This window comes from Mustela putorius, unplaced genomic scaffold, assembly GCF_011764305.1.
Source record: "Mustela putorius furo isolate JIRA1106 unplaced genomic scaffold, ASM1176430v1.1 tig00003972_pilon_pilon_pilon, whole genome shotgun sequence".
NCBI lineage: Eukaryota > Metazoa > Chordata > Mammalia > Carnivora > Mustelidae > Mustela > Mustela putorius.
Window position 1 is genome coordinate 6,159,812 of NW_025422115.1, and position 24,697 is coordinate 6,184,508.

The following is a 24,697-nucleotide window of genomic DNA, read 5'->3' on the forward strand; positions in this document are numbered from 1 at the left end:
TGACCAACAGGTCACAAAATTTGTCCGTAGCTATAACCAGAAATTTTATAGACAGGAATGGATGAAATAGAAGAGAAAAATTCGATATGTGCAGTATTGTTTCATGAAACTTTTATTTCCATTAGAGTGTGTGTGTGTGTGTGTGTGTGTGTTTCTAAATTGAGGTCTAAGGAATATTTTTTACCATCAATGATTGTCAAAAAAAAAGTTTAAAATCCACGACAGTAGTGTCATCTGTGGAGTGATTACTTGGGAAAATCAGCTTGCATATTATTTTATAGTCATCATCTAGAAATGCTCTCAAGTTTTACTCTTACACAACTGGTGATAGACCAGACCTTCACACAAAGCAGATCTCCATTTGAAACAAGTCAGGGAAAGCCAGTTACGGCTGGTGGAACAGGAGGAGCTCATTAGAAAGCCTGTGACTTTGACCCAAAGAGGAATATGATAATGAGTTCGTGATGAGAACATTGCAAATGAAAATTGCTAATCTGCACAATTTGAAATTTGTTCAGCATCAGCAGATTTTAGGTTTTTCAAGTTTTAATTGGATGTCAAACAAGAAAACAAAATTTGAGGGGAAGAAATTAAAGCCATTTTAGTTACTAAATGATGTTAAGTAACCTTTGTTATTGAAGAAAATGCTCTCAGAGTATTTGCTTGAATCTTGAAATGCTTATTTAATTGTTCAGCCTACGTCAAAGTCAATCTAATCAACAAAAATTTATTGACTCTCCACTAAAATATGTCTGGCAAAGGAATCAAAATGACAGAAATAGACTTTGCTCTTGCATACAAGAACTCTATGGAGAAAAATGGATTGTGGCATATGATTTTCCCTTCTCTTAGTACATGGATATAGTAAATAAAAATGATTCAAAGCCCCTTAATGTAATATTTTATCTCTCCAATCTACCTAAATTCATGCCTTAGCTGTGATTTTTATAGTTTTCCCATTGAGAGGGAAAGGAGAGATGTATTTGGTGGTCATTTTGCAATATATACAAATATTGAATTATTATGTTGTGTGCTTGAAACTCCTATCATGTCCTCCATCAATTATACCTCAATTAAAAAATTTAAAAAGCCGGGGACCTGTTTTCATTTCTCCCTTCTCCAGTCCTAATGACCAAAAGTCACATGTTTCAGAAGGCACAGCTACAAGATGGAAGGAGACAGAGCCATCATAAACCAAACACCAACTATGTTAGGCCTCTGGTCTGTTCAGTTACTCTCCTTAAGAATGAAGCATGATCCCTCCCCACAGACTTTCCAGTGACCAGGTAGGAAAAAAAAAATTTTTTTTAATAAAATAAAATAAAAAATAAAGAAATGATTATTAAAGTGAACCAAACCCCTTTAACTTTACATTTGAGGGGAATTTGGGCACACAGCTTACGAAATTTTAAATTCTCATATTTAGGAAGGGTGACATTTGTTTCAAGGTCACCCAAGCCAAATTAGTGTGCTCAGACTTTAAGGTACAATAATAATGAAATTTGGGAATAACTCTTTTAAAAAACATAATGATTGCTACAGTTTATTTACAATCAAACATCTGTCTACCATCACTGAAAGCCCTGTGGAGAATTTTGGCTGTTAAAGTGTTGTACAAGGTCAAAGATTCTTAATATCCCCCATTCACTTGCTATTTGAGGATTTTATACCTAAGCCCTAGTTTATTTTAATTAGGTTTTTAGCTTGGTTTATGTTCTTGTCATTTTAAAAAAACCCTCCACAAGACGAAATTTTAAGGTAATATGAGGGATAAGTCTCTTTGCTTTACACAGACTTCTTTCATAGTGCTAATGCCTGGTCCATGTAGGGTGTCCCAAAGATGTCTTCAATCATTCTGGGCCCACCAAATAAATAAAACAACAAACCTGGGCCACGTAGGACCAATAAGGCTGGTGTTCTGGGTGTGCAGGTGTTTCTAAGAGAAGGGAGACCTGCATTTGATTCCCAAGGGAGCTCCCTTGTGTTCCTTTCATCTCTCTGCCATGATCTACAGCTCATCAGGATTCAAAGTTAGGGACAGATTGCCAGAACACCATTCTTAATGCCAACTAGCCCATTTGATGAACTTGACAATAGGCCTTTGGCCAGTAAATAAGCCAATTGCTCTTGTCCAAATCCATTTTTATAAAGGTATATTATCTCCAGTTCAATCTTTGGACTACATCCCTAAGTTCACATTGGAGAGGCCTTGGAAAGCCCAAGGCTGTTGTACAGATGGCCTGGAGCCCAGGGTAAATGAATGGTTGCCACACTACACTCTGTGTTTTATGAGACCTTGGAGCCAGACCCTCTCCCCATGCACAGCCTGCCGGTAGTGCCTTAGGGGCCGAAGAAAACTCCAGTGAACTGTGTGTGTGTGTGTGTGTGTGTGAAAGAACGCATAAAAACAAATCTTTCCTATAACTGTGCAATGATTCGTACAGTAAACGACCCTTGCGAAAGAGGTATCCATCGTCCTTGCCTTTTTCCTGATTTTACTAGGCTCTGGGGATTCCTAACACAGGACGCTCACTGCTCTGGTTCAGGGGGTGTGTCAAAGCCAGATCGGCTCCACCATAGAGGACCTAAATAATCACAACCTGATTCCCAAAGGAAGTCAGTGACACTATGCGAGACTAAACCAGCACCCGTCAGCCCCCATGAGGGCAGAGTCTTGTCTCCCTCGATCACTGCTGTTATGCCTGGAGTCCAGAAGAGGATCTAGTTCACCGGAGGCATCAGCAAATAACTGGGGAAATGAACACTATATGTATCAAAAGCCTACCATTTGTCAATCATGCAAAAGTCTCTTCCTGCTGCTTCTAACAAATGGCCCTGCGGGATGGGTATTCGAATAATTAGCTTGTAAGTAAGGAAATGAGGTTTGAAGAATTTCACTGACTTGCTGAGGTCACACAAACAGTAAGCAGAAAGCAGGGATTCAAATTTAGATCTGTCTTCCTTTCTACCACACCATGCCTTCAGCCCAGGAGAAGCAAATTATAGACTGACCCACAGTGTTTTGCTCTAAGATACTGAGTTAGTGTATTTACATATTATGGGTTCGGGAATCCCTCCACATGACAAGGACTCTGAAGGGCTGAGAGAACAGAAGAGGAATAGGGAGGGCTCCAATCATGTATTTCTGTGTGTAAAAGGCAACAGAATTTGGGTTTCCTCACTTCCCTGCTCTGCCACTGTACCTCTCCCCAAACCCAAAAGTCCTCATCCGAGAACTGCATAACATGAGTTCTCTCTCACGGAACTAACTGGGAAATGCATTTATGCATAGCAAGGACTCCATAAATGGAGATTATCACTAACCCAGAATTATGTAGATTATTACCAACCCAGAATTATCTTCAAACTCATGCCAATTAATTTGATTGTTTTTAGAAACGGCAGAAATATTTTTAGAGGGAAGACCATACAAGTATTACCTATTTTCCCCTTAAAGACTTTACCCCTTGTCCAGCAAATTCTACTGATGAAATTTGAAGTGGCAACCCCTTAAAAAAAAAAAAAAAAAAAAAAGCTTGTGGGGGAAGAGGTATGAAGGTGCTCTTTAAAGTCAGAACCCTCACTCGTGGTATAGAAGGCACTGGAATAGTACGGATTAATGAATCAATAAATATGCATCCTCTGGTGAGTCCCCCAAGTTTCTTTCCCTTGCCCCGTGTGTAAGGCTCTCTAGCAAATAAACTTGTCTGAAAGAACATCCTGGCTAAACATGTACGCTGGTTAGAAAAAAAGAAAAACGATTATGTTTCTCTCTAAGCTGTAGAACTACTCAGCTAAAGTCTTCTGGACACAGCATGGAGACTGTCTCACTCAAGATTGAGCCAGTTTAGGAGAGTCTGCCACTGTGAGGCGAGCAAGTCCTGCCTTGTTCCACATTTAAGACATTCTGACGTGGTCTGAAATGCCTTGGCCATGCCACCCGGAGATCTGCGGTCACTCTCTTCATTTCTCCTTCCTCATAAACCGGGCTGTGCCGACGGAGGGCTCAGCCTCCTGTGATTCCACAGGCTGAACAATCCTGCCTAGTCCTATGCTGGAGCTGTTTCAACTCGCCACAGAGCAAGTGCTACAGGTCAGAGGAGAAGTTTGGCCCCAGCATTTGCTCCACGACTGAATGCTTCTGAAGTCAAACTCATCAGGCGATGGGCTTCAAATCTCTCTTTCGTGTATCTCTCCCTGAAGAGCAGACCAAAAATGAACATTTTGAACATCTCTCTCTCTCTCTCTCTCTCTCTCTCACACACACACACACACACAGTCAAGGCCAACGTGGTCTGAGCATTCTCAAATGATAACAACATCAGTGAAATAGTGCCTACCTTCCAGAAACTTCAGTCCACAAAAGATGCCCCTTGCCTGTGAAGAGCAGTCAGAGCCAGATTTCCAGCGTTCCAGTCAGCCTCGTTCTCGTCAGAGAGCAACACACCTCATCTCTGTGTAAGCTCTGAAATTCTTTCAGAGAGACCCACCCTCTAAAGTTGCACGTCTAGATTTCTGACTGAGGGCGATGGGTGACGTGAGGCAAAGCTACTGGATGGCACCTTCTGGTTCTTCCTGATGGGATGTTGCTTCCTGTTTCACCACTTGGGAGAGGAGAAAACTGGAGTTCAGTCAGACGCAGGATTACAGATGCATGAGTTGCCTCACCATTAGCCAACTACCGAACAAGATGGTCTCTGCTCTTTGTCCTCCAAGGAAGGGGTTTAGGCGGTGGAGAGAAACCTGAAACAGTGTTGACAAGCCCACACTATCACCCGAGCGGGTCTGACAGCCATGGCACTCTGTAGAAGCTTGTGAGTACTGGCGGGGCTCTGTGCTAACGAAATCACCACCACAACCACCACCAGCACGCCCTGAAAACGCATCGACTGAGGAGCATCAGGCCCCAGAAAGGCGACCTCTCTGCCTGGCTCCTGGCAACTCGGGGAATAAATTCTCTTCTTTCGAACTACACCATGCCCTCAAACTGAAAGTCTGGCCCCCTTTTCCTTTCAGAACAGTCAGAGGTAATTCTCTTTGTTTTTGTTTCTGTCAGCCTCCGAGAACAGTCAGTCGTTACAGACAATGAAAGACAAACCTGTTAGTAGCAGGATACCAACAGTTGTCCGCCTCGCTGCCTCAAGCACTTCAGTTTCAAAGGCAAAGTTGCCTACAGTGTTTATTTGAGACGGGAGACCTTTGGGGGCTGTTTCCACTTTCTCTTGCCTGCAGATGAAACCACTCCGGGTGTGGGTTATTTAAAGGTGCCTTGACAAGCAAGGAAGCTTCTGCAAGTTGGTTCTTGTACCCCTGGGAGCCAAAGCTCACCTCCCGGGCGGTTCAGCAGCGCCGCCCACTCCGAAGGCCCTGATTCAAGGCCCTTCCCATCAGCCGACCTCAGCTGCTGAGAGATGTCTCCCTTCTCCTGTCAGCTAATCGATGACAGCAAATTAAAAATTGACTAGAGGCAGAGAGGGGGAAAGGCCAGTGTCAGACTCCACAGGTTCTCAAGTTTCAGTAAGTGAATTCAGTTCGAAGAAGCAGGATTGGTCAAGGCCCATTCGCTGGATGCTTGGGTACTTTCCTCTTGGCCTGTTTTTCTCTTCCCAGACTTTCTTTTCGCCATGAAGGGGTTCTGAAATTTTAAAGCCCCTCTGGCAGGAGGGCTGAACTTCCAGCAGAGTGGTCCCTAAGTGGGGCAGGCTGTGTTTCCGATCCTGTTGCCAGGCGACTATGTACAGTTTCCTGGTCTTCCTCACCCCACACTGTGCCTTTCTTGGTCCATCCGCCCCCAGCTGCCACCCGATTTACCTTCCTAATTAAAACTGTTTTTCTTTATCGTGTCTGTCTTCCCCGCTGATAAAGCTCTACCTTATAAGACTCCTTAGCAAGGGAGACTGGTTCCTGGTTACAATCTACCTAGCTCAAAAGAATCCCATTATCATCGGCCGCACTGAGTCACTGTCAAGGTGTAGTCCCTTCTTCCTTCAGGGACAGAGGCAAAGATTAACCTGTTGCCCAATCTATGCAACGGAGTGCAGTAGCTGGAGAGCTTGAAGTGAGGAATTCTGATGCTCTGTGAGTTGTGACCTGGGGGAGCTGTGTTGCTTACACATCAGTCCAGGGTACCTTCCTGTGACCCCTTTACGGAGGACAAATAAATACAAGTATGGTTCTTTCGAAGACTCCTATGGTCATGCCTTTTCCCTTTCCTCTCTCTCACTTGTGCCTCATGATAAATTGATCAGGTCACTGCTAACAGAGGGGAGAGCACCCTGGGAAGCATGACAGAGCAAGAGGCCTGTGTGGGCGTCACTTCTTCTAGGTAATACTTAACTGTCTCATTTTATGAGAAAGATTTAGAAGCGAGTTAAGGTATTAAATCTGTTGTATGTTTTCGATTCTCATTAATAGAGGTTAAGTTGTTTATTAAATATTAATGGTTCAATGCGGCTTTAAAAGTGAACATCACACCTCAGGCAGTTAAGCCTGATATTAGGGGACAAGTTTTATGGGGAGCAGAAGGGGCAGCATGACAAAAACCATGGGATTTTATACACAAGAGCAAGCTTGTTACTAAATGTTACTTAAGTGGGTGAGTTTGGAAAACATCTACTGAGTCTTTTTCCAAGAGTAAAACAGGAGAGGGAGAGAAGAGCAGTGAGGACACTTGCAAACCCAGTCGAGATTCAGGAGGACCACTTAAGAACTTACAAGAGAAAAACAGGGTAAACAGGACACGGGGAAATGGCCCTGGGGCCGCAGCAGGAAGCTCGGAACTAGAAACTATGTCCAGAGCTCTGTTAGCCAGGAACAGAGGATGCCCGGGGTGTAGACACAAAGGAAAGGGAAGTGGGACGACTTCTGATATTCTAAATGGCATGTTACGTTGCAAACCTCAGGCGAATATTCTAGAGAAGCAAATATAAGTTTGATGGAACTGACTTGCTTTTACCTCCAAGGAGCGAATCCCTTCCGAGAAACTTAGTGAATACACTTTGGGCCATATTGATCGTAACCTAATGAGTCCGATTTGGGAGGCTTTTATGAACAAAAGCTCTGTTTTCTGATAGTGCTTGATCTTATCATTTTCACAGACTTTTCCAATAGACAGAAATGTCAAGTCAAAATACTGCCAAACTGCTTATTCCTTAAATAGGTGTGTGGAGAAACTCCTGTGGGATCTAACGAAACAAACCAATGACTTCACACATGCCAGGAATCTGAAGACTGCATCTTCTTGACATAAAAGTCTCCCCCGATGATTTGCCTGAATCCCCACAATGGATGATAGATTGCAGACATAGCTCAGAAATACTGCGGGCTTGGTTCCGGACTACTGTAAATGAACATCTCAATCAAGCTAGGCAAGGAAATTTTTGGCTTCTCAGTGCATATACAAGTTATCTTTACACTATACTGTAGTACATTAAATGTACAATTGCATTATATCTAATAAAATGTGTATTTTAATTTTAAAATACCTTATTGCGAACAATAGGTTAACCATCATTGGAGCTTTCAGCAAGTCCTAATCCTTTTGCTGGTGGAGGGTCTTGCTTCCATGCTGATGGCTGCCCGCTTATGAGGGTGGTGATCTCCGAAATAAGACGGCCGTGAAGTCTGCCGCATGGACGGCCTCTTCCTTTCACAAACGATTTCTCTGTAGCACGTGATGCTGTTCAGTAGCGGTAGAACTTCTTTCGAAATTGGAGTCAATCCTCTCTCACCCTGCGGCTGCCTTATCAGCGAAGTTTATGTCACATTATGAATCCCTGGTTGTCATCTCAGCAGCGTTCACAGCATCTTCCCCAGGAGTAGATCCCATCTCCAGAAACCACTTTCTTTGCTCATCCCTAAGAAGCAACTCTTCATTCATTCATGTTGGTCATGAGATGGCAGCCGCTCCGTCCCATCTTCGGGCTCCACTTCTAATTCTCGTTCTCTTGCTGTTTCCACCACATCTGTAGTTACTGACTCTGCTAAGGTCTTGAACTCCTGGCAGTTATCCATGAGGGTGGGAATCAACTTGTTCCAAACTCCTGTTCACGTTGATACTTGGACCCCTTCCTGTGAGTCACAAGTGTTCTTTGTGTCCTGTAGAATGATGAATCCTTTCTGCAAGGTTTTCAGTTTACTTTGCCTAGATCCAGCAGAGGGATCCCTATCTGGGGCAGCGAGAACCTTATGAAACGTGTTTCTTAAGTAATAAGACTTGAAAGTTGAAATTACTTAAGTGTTTCTTAAGTAATAAGACTTGAAAGTTGAAATCACTCCTTGATCCATCGGCTGGAGAATGGATGTTGTGATAGCAGGCATGAAAACAGCATTAACTTCACTGTCTACCTCCATCAGAGCTCTTGGGTGACCAGTTACATTGTCAACAAGCAGTAACATTTTGAAAGGAATCTCTCTTCCTGAGCAGTCACTGTCAACAGCGGGCTTAAAATACTCCGTAAACCCTGTGGTAAACAGCTGTGCTGTCATCCAGGCTTTGTTGTTCTCTTTATTGAACACAGGCAGAGTGGATTTAGCATGATTTTTAAGGGCCCTAGGACTTTTGAAATGGTGAGTGAGTATTGGCTTCAACTTTAAGTCACCAGCTGCATAGCCCCTAGCAAGAGTTGGCCTGTCTTTTTCAAGCTTTGAAGCCAGGCGTTGACTTCTCCTCTCTAGCTATGGTAAGTCCTAGATGGCACCTTCTTTCAATAGAAGGCAGTTTTGTTTACGTTGACAATCCGTCATTTAGTGTGTTCCCCTTCATGAATTCTCTGAGCTGGGTCTTCCGGATGACTGGCCACAGCTTCTCCATCAGCACCTGCTACTTCACCTTGTACTTGGATGTTAAGACATGGCCTGTTTCCTTAAACCTCACGAGCCCACGTCTGCTAGCTTTGGACTTTCCTTCTGCAGCTTCCCCACGTCCCTCAGCCTTCACAGAACTGAAGAGAGTGAGTTAGGGCCTGGCTCTGGACTGGGCGTTGGCTTAAGGGAATGTTGTGGCTGCTGTGGTCTCTGTCCAGACCTCTGAAACGCTCTCCATATCCGCAGTAAGGCTGTTTTGCCTTCTTATCATTCGTGGGTTCACTGGAGTGGCACTTTCCATTTCCTTCAAGAACTTTTTCTTTGTATTCACAGCTTGGCTAACTGGCACCGGTGGCCTAGTTTTTAGCCCGTCTTGGCTTTTGACTCCCCTTCCTCACTAAGCTTAATCATTTCTGGCTTTTGATTTAAAGTCAGACACACATGACCCTTCCTTTCACTTGAACACTTAGGGGCCATTGTAAATTATTGATTGGCCTAATTTCAATACCGTTGTGTCCCAAGGAACAGGAAGACCTAGTGGGAAGGAGAGAGATGGGGGGGGAGCCTGTTTGGGGAGCACTCAGAACATGCACATGTAGTGGTCAAGTTCACGGTCTTGTGATTACAATAGTAACATCAAAGATCACCGATCACAGGTTACCATAACAGATACAATTAGAATGAAGAAGTCTGAGAGTGACACCTGGGTGGTTCAGTCAGCTAAGCATCTGCCTTCGACTCAGGTCATGAACCAAGGGTCCTGGGAGCAAGTCCAGCATCGTCCTCCTTGCTTAGTGGGGAGTCTACTTCTCCCTCTGTCTGATGCTTCTCCTGCTTCTACTCTCTCTCTCTCTCTGTCTGACAAATAAGTAAAATCTTAAAAAAAAAAAAAAGTTTAGAAATATTGTGAGAATTACCAAATGTGACAGAGACACAAAGTGAGCAAAATGCTGTTAGGAAATTGTATGTCTCCCATAGACTTGCTAGATGGCCCAACGCAAGGTTGCCACAAATTTTCAATTTGTAAAAAAAAAAAAAAAAGGCATTGTCGCAAAACACAATAAAGTCGAGTAAAGTCAAGAGTAAATCAAGAGTAAAATACAGGTATGCCCACATGGGACCTGAATGGAGTCTCCCTTACCCCCACCCACCAGGTTCCACACTCTCCCTGGCCCAGTGTTACAATTTCCTGGAAGATAATTTTAAAGAAAGCAAGAAAAGGGAAGAGCAGGTCATCAGAACTAATGGTTCTCATACATTGGTACTTGAGATCCACTCATTACCATCTGACACATTCGACCTCTTACTTATTTGACTTGTTTATGACCTATCTCCCCAGTTAGAACGCTAGCACCGTGAGGGCTGGGATTTTTGTCTGCCTTGTTCACTGCTGAAGCCTCAGGAGTCAGCAGTTCTTGGCACAGAGTCCACGCTCGGGGCTGAGAGGGTTCATTTATGATGGTGTCTCTTCCAATCTACCACAACAGAGTTACTTTTTTCAAAGGTAATTCGTTGGGCTTTCCCAAAACTTCCAAGTGGGGGGCACCTGGGTGAGTCAGTGGGTTAAAGCCTCTGCCTTCAGCTCAGATCATGATCCCATGACCCCGCATCGGGCTCTCTGCTCAGCGGGGAGCCTGCTTCCCTTCCTCTCTCTCTGCCTGCCTCTCTGCCTACTTGTGATCTCTGTCTATCAAATAAATAAATTAATTAATTAATAAAAAGAATTTATGGGGTTCATGCTATGTATCCTTTCATGCTATGCATCGTATCTTTCGAAGGAGCTGAGGATCTCCAGAATAAAAATATAGCACAATTGCCCCAACTGATACAGACACACGCTCATTCAGAACTACTGTACAGGGAGGGGACAGAGGAAAATCTACTATGTGTGTGTGGTGTGGGTATATAGATATGCTCTGCATAGGTACAAATTGGGACCAAGAGGAGACGGACTCTCAGACATTTGGTATTTCATATCCTACATGCATGCAGGCAAAAGATTTTAAAAGAGGAGCTAAGCCTGCACAATATGGCACCAGGAAGCAGACAGCAGTGGGCAGGTAAAGTTTTCATCCCCAGGACAACTCATCCATCAGTGTCCTCAGTCAGTGAAGGTAGAAAGTGGTAGCTTGGACATTGGGGCTCCATTTATCCGGCATTGTGTTGGGCATCAGAATAAAGTATCCTGTGTGCTTTGAAGAGACTTGAATGAGCTGCATCAACAGTTGTACAGGTAGGAAGCAATGGGAATTAACAGGGAGATGAATGTCTCAGGAAATGCCCAGGCTGTCAGTCCCATGTTATGTGTGACGAGATAATGGGAAAATGCCCCTGACCCATCTGGCCATCATTCATTCAATACGTGTACTATTCAAGAGACAATGGGCTTGACCGCAAGGAGATCGTCATTTATCTTGGCCTCTTACTCTGTTCTCCCTCCTATGCCATACCCTACCTGCCACCTGCCAACAAGGAATCAGGAGAAGATCTGCTTGGCTAACCCGAGACACCCAGGAATGGGCACCTCTCTTCAGCTTGTGAATTCCTGGGTATGATTTTTTTTTGAAAAACCAAACTAAGTTTCATGAAGTCAGCCAGCTAAGACTCCCTCCCAAGAACAAGGCACTCTCCCATCTGCCTTCTTCAGAAAAGACTGGTTATTATACGGGGCACTAGAAATACAGCCCAGGCTTGAGGGTAAGAGGGTCTAGTGCCTGCAGGATCGTGCCTACTAGAGTGGCTAGGTCCCTCTCTGGTCACTTCCAGACTCCCTCTGGTGGAGTTCTAAACCAAATACATTTCCCCTCATCAGTTGTTTTTGTGCCACTGAAGCACCTACAGTAGCCAGAGAACATCCCAGGATAGCTAGAGATGGTTTTGAGATCCCAATCCTGGGGGGCTGATTCCCTTTGCCTTTCTGGTCCCCGAGGCAGAGCTGTCCTCCTGCATGTTGCTTCCAAGTAATCTTAAAACACGGCCTTTGTCAAATAACATACTGGCTCCAGAACTGATGGCTTCTTTGCGCTAACCTAACCTTCTCGGATGGCCTATTTCCTAACCTCCCCTCCAAAATGTACTGTATTGGAGTACTCCTCACTGTATTCCAATACGGTGAGCCCCTGGGCTGAGCCCCCACTATGTTCATTTTGACCTTTGCTCATGCCCCACCCGTGATCCCTCCTCACCCAAGACCCAACCGTTTCCTCTGGGAAATTCTGCCTCTCAAATCAACTTGAATTGCTCTTTCTCTTCCTCAAGCCTTTATACTTCTCCAAAACACACCATTAGCCCCATTTTAAAGGCAGCCCCAATCCTTACCCATAGAGCACAAAATATTTCCATAAGACAACTCAATCAGTGTGTGTGTACGTGTTTACACAAGGCAGGTATGTGCCTTGTCTCCACCAGGCTGTAAACACCCTATGAGCCCAGAGAGGCCAGAAATACTACCAGGTTCCAAGGAGACCCTCAATAAGTCTTAGTTAAAGCTCTGATAACACTCCTTCCCCCTGTGTTTTAAGCTGTATGTACCTTCTTCTGCTGCTCTTCCTCCCTCCATGGTATTTTCATTCCTTCAACAATTACTTATTGAGCACCTCCTATGTGCCTAAAAATAGGGAAATCACAGTGAACAAGGCAGCGATGGTCCCTGCTTTCTAGCTACTTGAAGTCTCAAGCCATGGCTAACGCTGGAAAGGCAAGCATGTTCCCTGAATGTCAACAGCCTCTTGTTCTCCCTCTGTGGGAACTCGTCCACAGGTCGGCTGGGCTACATAGCGCGTGCTGGGGTCTAACACTTCGGAAAACCCCAGAGGGAGTATGAGCAAAGTACCACACACCACGTTGATTATTAAGGGTCCTTCATGCCTTCTCCTGAGACCTCACATCAAGAAAAATACCCCCCCCCCTTTGAACCACTTTTACATTGGGCTGGTTTTGAATTCAAAACTCAGATGTCCCATAAGTTGTTTCACTATTGGGTGCTGTCTGAAAGGGTTCAATAAGATAGGATGATTTCCGTTCCTTTACACAACAGATGTCTCATGATAGAGCTATACCGGTCAAATATTAGTTTCTCTTCAAAGAAACTGGGTATGAACGTCAAGTTTCACTAAAAATGAATGATACATGTCACCGATTGTTTACATGAATAATGTGTAATTTTCATTCATTCACACGTTTATGGAGCTCCTACCATAGCGGTTTTGACACCAGTAAGTATGGTTACAATAAAAATAGTTTGCTTGATCATATTAAACTGTCTGCAAGGCCCATTTGCAAAACAGAATACCAGCCATTTATAATTCAGTTTCTGGGCTAAACTTTAAAGGATATTATTGTATGCAGGGAAATTAGTCACAACAACTCTGGTCCAAACTTTTTGTTATTTACACTCTTAAAAATAAAAAACAACCAATCACCCATTCAACAAACAAATGCAAATACAAAATATGAAAATAAATTATTCTACTAAGCACTAAGGGCTTAAGGTGTTAGTTAAATTTAAAAAAATAATATTTTTTTCAAAGCTGAAAAGAAGACTGTCTGATTGTCAGTAATAATCAATACCACTTTGGCCTCAGATATGCTCTGTATCAAGGTCCTAAGTTTTGGGAGACAGTAACATAGCAACTAGAACCAAACAGAAAACTCTTGGGCAATGAAACTTCATTATTGGGTTTCAGCACGAACAACATAAAGCAAAGATTCTCATATATGTAACAGAAGTACATATAAATCATCATAATTTCATAGTAACAGTGATGGCTTGTGGCTCCCATAATTGGTGACCCCCAGAGGGACTGATCCCATATATTGAAGCAATCCTGCCATTCCATTCCTTACATATCCACAATGATGTATACTGATGATCAGATACCCGGATACATGTCATGCTAATATCACACAAATATAAAACACGGACCCCATTAGGACAGAAATACCATTTGACTCTTGTAGAGTTCCAACCACTGTTAATAAGATAGATTTTTACTCTTGTAAGGGTATTTTCTGTATCCATAACATATGTATCCTTGTCTAAACCAGTAGCTCAATTTTTAAAATGTAATCCACAATACATACCTTTTATAACATGACCTAATACTAATATACCTACAAATATATATGACTGACACCAAAGTTTCACAAAACAATACTTATCCATATTACTTGTGATGTATTCTATTGTCTACTCTGGTCTAATCTTGACTCTAAAAAATGCTGGTCTGGGGGCACCTGGGTGTCTCAGTGGGTTAAAGCCTCTGCCTTTAGCTCAGGTCACAATCCCAGGGTCCTGGGATGGAGCCCCGCATCGGACTCTCTGCTCAGCAGGGAGCCTGCTTCCTCCTCTCTCTCTCTCTGCCTGCCTCTCTGCCTACTTGTGATCTCTGTCTGTCAAATAAATAAATAAAATCTTAAAAATAAAAATAAAAAATGCCAGTCTGGACTGTTGGAGCATAATTCATAGGACTCAAAACTACCTCATTGGATTGCTTTACCCTTTCTATAATTCAACATAGTACTTAGACTTTTTTTCTAATTCCAGATAATTTAAAGACATTTTCTGATGAAATAAAAGAAAAATTGGGGAGAGCATCAAATTTCAGAGGGTGATTTCAGACTCCAAACTATGACTATGTAGATAGAGGTCCAACTAATTACTGAATCTAAGCATATGCTGGGGGCTTTGATAAATTTTCTTGAATTTTAGAATAAGTAAAGGTATATTTTCAGTATTTTTTTTAAAGTAGGGATAATAACTTTTACCTGACAAAAACAAAGCCTATTCAAAAGGCATCCTGGCCAGAGGTACAAAGGCCATATCTGCTTGTGGGATCAAGTCTAGGCCCTCAAGTCCATTTCTGGTCAGTCTCTAGGGCTCTCTGCTGAGCCCCCCTACCCCGGAGGACAGCAGTCATCTGGGTTAGATCTCTGTTCATCTGGGTGAGGTTGATACCCAAGAAAGATGAAGCTAACTTAGCGATTCACAAAACCCCACAAAGGCAAAGGCAAAGGTGGGTAACAGCTTGGTACTCCAGCCCTGGGATACGCCTGACTTGGCAAGGCCCAGTACCTGGGAGTTGCAGCAAAGGGGGAGGCAGCCCAGCCCAGGACACGGCCTCAGCCTGCGTGGGGACAGGGACACAGCTTCAGTCTGGCTGGGGATATGGACCTGGGACAAGGCGTGGGCAGAGACAGGGCCCGAGGAAACGGCCTCGGCTTTTGTGGGGTCAAGGTCAGGGCCTCGGCCTACACGGGGACAGGGATGCGGTACACGGCCTCGGCCTGCATGGGGACACGGCCTTGGCCTGTGCAGGGACAGGACACGGGCTCAGTCTGCGCGGGGAAATGGACTTGGGACAAGGCCTAGGCGGAGCCAGGGAGCCAGGGTCCGGCCTCAGCCTGTGTAGGGACAGGCTCCCGGCTCAGCCTCTGCAGCCCCGGCTCAGGCACCCGCGAAGTCTGCCCAACCCGCATACACCCGGACCAGTGGGCCCTGGGAGCCTCATCCTTCCCCCGCACCTTTCTCCTCTGTTCGGAGGCGGAGACTCCCGGTGCGCCCAGCCTGGGCCAGGGGTCAGCACAGCGGTGCATCCTGGGAGGAGGATTCCTCCAGGCCTGGGGGCGTGGTGAGGGTGGGGGCAGGGGTGGGGGGGCAGGGGTGGGAGCTAGAGCGTGAGTGCGGAAGGGGAGCCCCAGCAGGCAACCAGAATACCGCAGGGGAATGACAGCTGCATCGTGTGTGGGTGCCCGGTCCATGGCAGGGACTGTACCTGGACTGCACTTCTCTTAATGGGCACCTGACCTTGTAACACAGACCTGTAACACGGGCTGGATAACTTGCCGGAGCTGCCCAGCTAGTACATAGCGCTGCTCGGATTCCAACCTGGGTTTTTTTGTTAATTCCAAATATGCTACCCTTGTTACTGCCCTACACAACCTCTCCAGAGGGTAAATAACATTGTAACTGGTCTGTAGACTGTTCACAACTTCCGGGTGCTGGGATAGGCAGCTGGAAGCAGTTCTAGAATAATTCCCTAAGCCCAGGTAGGCAGTGATCTCCTATTACAAGGTTGAATGAAAGCAGTAGATCAATCAATAGAATACAGGTAAAAAGGAGCCATGAAAAATCTCCAGGAAAAGAGGAAGAGCACTATTTCTTTGAATATTTGATTAAAATATAAATCTATGGAAATCATTTATAGAGGAGATAGTATAGTGTAAGGAAGACAGGCTTTGAAACCAGACAGCCCTAGGTTCAAATTCTGCTTCTTCAATTTACTAACTTTGGGATATGTGACCTTGGGCTTTATAATGTGATTTATAGCTTTTTAAAATGTTAATTTCCTCATGAGTAAAATGAGGATAATAATTCCTCCTTGCAGGGTATCCTAAGGATTATATGATATAAAGTCTACAAAATATTAGTATAAGATTTGGTAAAAATAAGTACTGAGGGGCACCTTGGTTGCTCAGTGTGTTAAAGCCTCTGCCTTTGGCTCAGGTCATGGTCCCAGGGTCCTGGGATCGAGCCCCACATCCGGCTCTCTGCTCAGCGGAAAGCCTACTTCCTCCTCTCTCTCTCTCTCTCTCTCTGCCTGCCTCTCCATGTACTTGAGATCTGTCTGTCAAATAAATAAATAAAATCTTTAAAAAAAAATAAGTACTGAGAAAATGATAGTTATTCTTGCTATTTAAGTGCACAAAATGTTTTAGATGATATATTTTCTTAATAATGAGAACTTTAATTATTTAGCTTTATCAAGTCTTAATTAAGTCTTAGTACATTTTCCATGAAACGAAAACAAAAAGGCATGAGGGAGAGCTCAGGATGAGATAAAATGGCAATCAAGGATTTGAGATATGGGCAGAGATGGATGAAAGATTTCAAGGAAGTGGGAAAATAATCACAGATTTAATACACAGTTTGGAGGTGATGAAGAGTTGAACTGACATTGGAGAAAATCAAATCAGGTATAAAGTAGTAAGGAGTTCAGACATTCTCCCAGAGTACACAGAAGAATGAAGATCAAGGTGCTAAGAGAAGAAGGTAAGCGTGGGGATAAAAGCAGAAACTCCATCTACAAGTGATGACTTAAAGAACATCTGGGATGGTAAGTCAGACTCGTCTTCTAGGTAAGAGTACTCAAAAGAGAACCAGATCCAGAGAGAATATCAGGAGATTTTGGCATTTCAAGGACAAGAAATTATTTGGGATGCACCATTTGAAAAATCACAGTTAACCTAAAAATAATCCATTGAGGAGGGTCTCACCTTTTTCCTTTAGAACAACCAAGAATAGAAAACAATGGACCACTAATTTCTACCCCTGACACTAAGAATACAGTAAATGTTTATTAAGTAAATTGAATTGAAATAAAAAATTGAAAAAAATAAATTCTTTGAAACTCAAAATTTTTTTTTAAAAGTAAAAACAACAACACAAAAAGAGCAAAATGGTAACAGTTTAAGAAAAGTTGCAACACAAAAACTATTCCCAGACAAGTTGTCATTTAGATCAACAAAAGGAATGGCAACCAAAAGACACATTCTGACATACAAGGTCTCAGAAAATACACCCATCTTCCCAGGAAGTTTGCTGAGAGGCATACCCAAGTCATCCTTCCTAGAAACTTTACTGGAGAGGAATCAAAATCAAGATTAGCTCATTGGACACACTATGAATCAAGAGGAAAGAAGAGTTAAGACTAAGTTAGCAATATAATAATAGTGATAAATGTAATAATGACAATAAAATGGAATGGTAAAAGCAAAGGTAAAATCTGGAGAAGATACATAATGTTAATTTATTGGGAATAGCAATGTGGGTTATGGATTCAGATGACATTAGCAATGGCCAGAGAGCCAGAGGGGGTGGGGAGATAAAAGTGAATGAAATGTTGCACAGGATCGAGTCAATACTTATGGTCTTGGCTTTGATGAATAGAAAAAGGAATTTGCTAGAAAGATATGGAAAGAATAGAAATTGTCTAAAAAGACAATGACTTGCATAAAAAAGTAGGTGTGATTTCCAAATCACTACAAGATGTAAATACAGATTACTAACAACCCATATGCAACCCAAGAGAAAACAAAGGAAACATCAAGAAAGCATAAACTAAAATGGCAAATATATAATTTATGACAAGAAAAATCATCAGAAAGGTTTAAGCTATGTGTTTTATACTTCCACCAAAGGAACTAATTTTGATTATCAAAAAGGAAAAACTTTTCAATTACATTTATATTATAAAATCTATTTATTTATTTTCTGGTGCTTATATACTTGACTCTTGAAAAATGTGGGTGTTTGTGGCACTGACATCTGTGCCCTAGGAAAATCCATGTATAACTTTTAGCTACCCCCAAAACTTAACTACTAGTAGCCCACTGTTGGCCAGAAGCCCTACTGATACAATAAACAGCCAACACATATTTTGTATGTTCTATGTATCCTCTGTATTCTTATAATAATAAATTCTTATAATAAATAAATATTCTTATAATAATAATAAATTCTTATAATTCTTATAATAATGAGAAAGGAAAAGGTTATTAAGAAAATTGTACAGCTGAGAAAATACAGTCACAGTACTATATTGTATTTATAAAAAAAGTCCAAATATAAGTAGACTTGACCTGTACAGTTGAAAATCTGTATTGTTCAAGAGTCAACTGTACATGATCAGACCAAAGAAATCATTCCAAAAAGTTTACTTTAGAAGTCACATAAGAGTGGTGGGAACCTCAGACCCTGGTCTTGAATGGTCCCAACGCACTTTTCTTTAGACACTACAGGGATTTTTCTAACTGGCTTGGTTCACAGCCCAAGTCGCAGAGTCAGGGTAGACAAGATAGACTGCACAAGAGTTCGAGCATCATCTGTCCCACATACCACTATGCCATATGGCATGCCACTGTGTTTGTGAGTCCGGCCTCCACAGTGGATTTGTCACCACTGACCTATAACAATTGCAATGACACGTCTTCCCTGGAGATGGGCCTTTGCCATCCCCCCACAAGACTATTCAAGAACAAAATAAACAGTGCTATTAACTTACTTTGTGCAATGCTATTAAAAGAAATGCTGTTGATGGAATCACAATGGCTTCTTCTCTCTCCATGGCAATCTAGGAAGTGCAGAGTACTGTTCAAGATCCAATTCCAAATCTCCGTCTGAAGGTGTGCTGTCTTTTTTTTTTTTTTTTTGGCCCATACGGACCTCTGAGAGAGTTGGGCTACTTGTGATGACTCTCAAGTGTGACTTTGATTCTGCTAGTTGGTAATAAAACTCGCGCATATGATAGAAAAGCTGTTGCCAATAATTTTATTTTCCAGTTACCACTTTCTTTTCCTTCCATGTAATCATCAGATCATCTCCCTATTAGTATCAAAAGTGACACACAATTAAAAGCGCAAATGCCATATTCAAGCAAAAGATTCCACATGACATCAAAAATGATTTACTTGCCAACCATCTAGTGAGTAAGGGAAATATCTTTATTGTACAAAAAAGGAACAAAATTAGAAGGAATTCTGGAAGACAATTTATAAGAAAAGTGACAGTCAAAATTCCAATTCTATTTTACATGAGAAAGCTGTAATAATCTTTTGTTTCATTTGCAGAAAGAAACAAACAAAAACACCCAGCAATTTAGCGATAGAAAATATAGTTTTCTCTTGTTAGCAAATAAAAATAGTTTAGCTTCCGGGAAACCTGCCAGTCCTTATTACAATTTATTGAAGACCTTAAAAAAAAACAAAGGCATAGGCAATCTTAAATGTGCTGCCGGTGTGTTCATTTTATGGGACTCAAGGGAGAAATGTGCCCAACAGTAGGCCAGAAGCACTTAAAAAACTCAAGTGTTGTCAGGATGCCACAGACAACCCGAAGCACCCGTACTAGAAGCTATCTTTATTGTAAACTTGTGTCTGAACCTCTGTGGCTTTCAGTGATTAGGTAGACTCTTGTCTTAAACCAGACTAAAAATACCTGAACCTTTCTCCCTGGGAAGGAAATCATACCCTGCTCACATGCCACTTCTTAGCTCTTCTTAATAGCAAAGAAAACAAAACAAAAGTTCCAAAAAGGAAAGATGCAAGCAATAACTGTCCATACACAAATAATGTATTTTACTCAGTGCCAGGTAACTGTGCTAGAGTTGGGTCTGACTACTTGGTATATAGCTCAAGGTCAATGGGAAATTTCGAAAGGGATCGCTCTTTTCCCCAGAGCTTAAAAAATAACCTGGTGGGTTTTGTCATTAGGAGCAGATCCACGTCTAAAGGCTTTGATTGGCATTTTCCAGCTCCCTCATCCTTAGAATAATCAGACCGACTTAGAATTGGCTTGCTGATCTGGGCTATGATAATAGAGTCAGGAAAGGCATTTTATCAACCACCGTTTTCAAATAGGCATTTTAATAGAGCAAGTCAACTTTATACACTGTCCTAAATGACAAGACCAATTTAAGTTCAGTATTTAGGTCAAGTTTCTCAACACCTGGGCTGTCCAAGTCTGCTGAATACAGCCCGAGAAGAGGTGGTAGGAGTAGCAAGCAGCAGGTCAGACCAGAGGCTGAGGAGGTGCGTGGTGACTAGAAGAATAGTACCTTTGAGGATGGTGTTCACATGGCTGTTGACTCGGGATGGTGTGCTTTCTAGCCTTTCTATCACTTCAAAGATGCCACCCCAAAATCCCACTATTCAGATGGTATAGAGAACACAAAGATGTTGACAACCACTGTCCCTGTGGTTTCCCCTCTCCTCTCCCATGCAGAGCTGGTCTCTCAGACTGCACCAACGACTAGCTTCCTAGTGGTCAAAGCACTCGGTGGGTGGCTTCTTCTCAGAGATACTCAACTCCACAGGAATTTTCTTTCTCAAAGCCCTACTTAATCCCTCCGTTTCCTCAGAGTATTTCTTGCTCTTCTGTCCTTGTCCTTTCACTTTCCTCCTTCTTCTATCAGGCCTTTTCTCCCTCCTCTGTCTAGTCTCAGGGTGATCATGCCTTTCCCGTGATTCTCTTCAGACCTCTCTGCAACTGCCTCCTGTGTTTGCTCGAGGACCGCCCTTCTTTCAACACAGGACTTCTGTCTGTCTGCTGGACATCAGCAATGTGCTGGTGACGGAGCCTGAAATGACTCAGGAGGACCGAATTCATGTCCTTCTTCACAAGATTCTCTACTTCCTTATTTCTGTGAACAGCAGCAGCTTCAGCCGCACAAGTGAAAAAATGATGCCTATCTCATTAGGGTTGATCCTCTCTACCGTTTTGAAAATTTAGATTTTTTTTTTCTTTTCAGTTATACATGCATAACTTGTTTCAAGATGCAAAGTCTTTTAGTTCTGCAAAATTTTCTTGAATTTCTTTAGTACTGTTTTCTTTCCATGCCCCCCCCCCTTTCTGGAACTTCCATTGTTCAGTTACTGAAACTCGGGGACCGGTCCTCAAATTTTCTTATAATTTCACTTTCCTGTTTGCCAGTTTCTTTGTTGTGTTGCTGTACTTTCTAGATTTCCTCAACTTAGACTACATTTCTGTTGTTTTTCATTTCTGCTGTATTATTCATTTATACAAGTTTATTATATTGTCTTTTATAATCACTTATCTCTGAGGATATTCATAGATTAACTTCCTCCCCACTTAATCTGTCTAGTTTGTTTTGGCTTCTCTTCCATGTTTAGAGACTTTCCCCAAATGCTTGATGATCCTTGACTGTTCACTCATACTTAAAAAAGTTGGACGTTTAAATGCCCATCAGAAGGTCTATGCACATAGGTGCGGTTTGTGACTGTGGGCTTCAGAGTAGGGTGACTTGGTGGAGAAATTTCTTTGGGGAACCCTCCAATGTATCTTTAGATCTTTTCTTTGGGTTGGTCAGATTCCTCAGAAAAGTGACATGTAGTCACTCAGGGAAGAAGGCTGGGGACACCAGTGGTTCTCAACATTCACTGTCTAAAAATTAATTCCATTTTCAGTGTGATAGGCCTGTCCTCAGATATGCCTGGTGTTCCCCATTCCCGAGACCCTGTTTTATGTTCTTTGGGAAATAAGCCTCTCATGTACCCGAGTCAGACAGTGCACAATGGTTTAACTACCTGGAAATCAGGCAGAGGATCTAGAAGTAATTCTCGAATAGGTTTTCAAGCCGCCATTCCTTGGTTCACAGTGTAGTACTCGATACCCCTAAGTCTTCAGGGGGATTCACCTGGTAAGCAGGACGCCTCTCAGCTTTCTCCATTGCAGCTAATGCTTTGATTTTTTAGGTTTGCTGCGCCAGTCCTTGTGTCTCATCGCTCCTGATTTTGTCTCCTTTACTCTTGTCCTAGTGTGTCTCTGCAGGGAGGGAGGGAGATGCAGGTGGTACTCAGCCAGGCCTTGCTGCCTCTGTTCCATTTCCACTGCCCTTGACTCCAGTGGGGCTTCTGTAGGATTTTTTCCCGATCTTGCTACTTGTCCATCTAACCACTATATTGCTACCAAAGTCACTTTTTTCCAAAGAGTAAACCCGTCATTTACTCAAAAACCTCACTGGCTCTCGATTAACCTAGAAAATAGTGCAAACTCCTTATCAAAGCCCCAAAGGTCCTGGATGAGCTGACCCCATTATCCCTTTCTGGCATGACTTACATGGAGAAGAGGTTGAGAGGACGTTGGAACCAGACTGCCTGGATCCATTCTCTGGGCTCTGCCGTTTTATCAGCTGGGTGATCTTGGCCTCGTTACTTAATCTCCTCTGCAAAACAGGGATTATACCCGCCTTCCAACATTATGGTGAGGATTATTAGAGCAGCTGGCACACAGGAAGTACCACGGGAGCCTTAAAGGTAAGCCTCCGCACACCTGTCTCCTCCAGGAGATTATCAAGTCCTTGGAGAGGGCTCTATCCCATTGAGTCAACATCTGTGGGATGCTTATAATGGGACAGACATGATGCTATCCACTAGGGACTAAGTAAAAAGAGCTCGGCCCAGGAAGACTGACTAATGATTAAAATAGAAGGTGACAAATGCTATAATACAGAAAGAGCACAGTGAGGAGAACAGAAAGCAGGTAAGATCCAATGGTTCAGAAACAGTGGGGGAAGGCTTCACAGAGCCAACATTTAAGATGGGGCTTGAGGAACAAATCTGTAAGACAAAAGGTTGTGCTGCTAAGACAGTGGGTGGGGGGGGTGGGGAGAATGACAGGCCAGGCTGGAGAAGCAGGTTGGGGCCAATTGCACAAGACCCTGCATAACCTGTTTGAGTCTGTATTTTGTTTCAACCAGTTTGTCAATTTCAGCATCCTCACAGGCTGGGAGTCCCAAAGACAGTTCGGGGCTGTTACATGTATTTTGTCACTAACAGTAGCTACAAGGCAGTTATTTAAAAAAATAAAGTCAAAACCATTCTCCAAAACGTTCAAGAAGTCAGATGTAAAAGAACACATACTCTATGATTCCATTTATATAAAGACAAAACTGGGCAAAATTAGTCTATTATTGTTCCAATTCGGGATAGTTGCTTTTCCAAGCGGATAGTGACCAGAAGTGGATCCAGGCAGGACCCAGGCTGGTGCCAGTAGTTTCTTGGTGTGCATGCTGGTTCCACAGGTATGTTTTATTTATTTATTTATTTATTTATTCATTTATTTATTATTTCTTCATTTATTTATTTTCAGCTTAACAGTATCATTATTTTTTCACCACACCCAGTGCTCCATACAATCCGTGCCCTATATAATACTCACCACCTGGTACCCCGACCTCCCACCCCCCCGCCACTTCAAACCCCTCAGATTGTTTTTCAGAGTCCATAGTCTCTCATAATTCACAGGTATGTTGTTGATGAAAATCCATCAAGTCATATACTTACATGTGTTCTTTGCCAAATCGACTTTTAGTTAAAATGATAAATTAGATTCATGTTCCTTTGCACTCACTTGGATACACTGGTGTATTCACTCGAAGAAGAGGTGGAGGTACAGGCTGGGCAAGTATCATTGGTTTGGTGCTCCTTCCCGGACTAACTCAGAAGAGCTCTCGGATATTCTGAACGGGCCCAGGTTAGCCAATGTCAGTCACCTTCACCACTCCTGGGGCTTCCCGAGTGTGTGACAAATTGACTCATATGTGAGGGTCAGAGACTAAAATACTGGCCCTCAGCGTTGCAGAAGATGGCCCCTCCCCTCATTTTAGGTACAACCAGGGGCTGATGGCTTTTTATTAACCTTCTAGAGAAACACAGCTCAAAACCACATCTGTACAAGCATAACTTTTAAGGCATTCAACGTGTATATTCCCTTAGGAGCAAAAAGAATCATGTTTGTTCATTTTTTTTTTGTTTGTTTTGTTTTGCATTTCTTGAAAGAACTTATTTTCACATGAAAAAATTTTTTTTTGAAAAAAAATCTATGTGCCCAGTTAAAAACAAATAAATAAAAAAGTAAAAGAAGGTATGTAATGAAAAGTCAAATCTTCTACTTGAGATTTGTTTCACTGTTAGGATTCTCATATACTCTTACATAAATATTTAACAAACACAGGAAAGCATATATAAATGTGTATTACACCTGCCCCCTTCTTTTCTTAAAAGAAAAATGGGAGCCTCGTATATTAACTTTTGTTCTTGACTCCTGATGTAAACATGGATACGGCTCATTCTTTCCACAAGTATATAGTATTCTATTGAGTATATATAGTATCTCATTTAACCAGGTATTTGTCTTCTGCTCTTACAGCGTACATCAAATACCCCTGAATGTATATACCCTCTTTATTTTTTTTTAAAGATTTTATTTATTTATTTGAGAGAGAGACAGTGAGAGAGAGCATGAGCGAGGAGAAGGTCAGAGGGAGAAGCAGACTCCCCATGGAGCTGGGAGCCCGATGCGGGACTCGATCCCGAG

General features: G+C 42.6%; 1 protein-coding gene across 2 annotated transcripts in view; it reads right to left on the reverse strand.

The window, feature by feature from the left end:
* CERS3 (ceramide synthase 3) overlaps positions 1 to 15,410 on the reverse strand; it is a 106,885-nt gene extending 91,475 nt beyond the window's left edge. Inside the window, exon 1 of one of the 2 annotated variants that reach the window (XM_004759830.1) lies at positions 15,328 to 15,410. In XM_004759830.1, the coding sequence (XP_004759887.1) occupies positions 15,328 to 15,399 (72 nt within the window). In that variant the 5' untranslated portion in view covers positions 15,400 to 15,410. Of the gene's footprint in view, positions 1 to 4,340; positions 5,379 to 15,327 lie in introns of those variants that run through there. The other variant, XM_045070704.1, reaches the window with a different exon arrangement.
* Between the last annotated feature and the right edge of the window lie 9,287 nt (positions 15,411 to 24,697).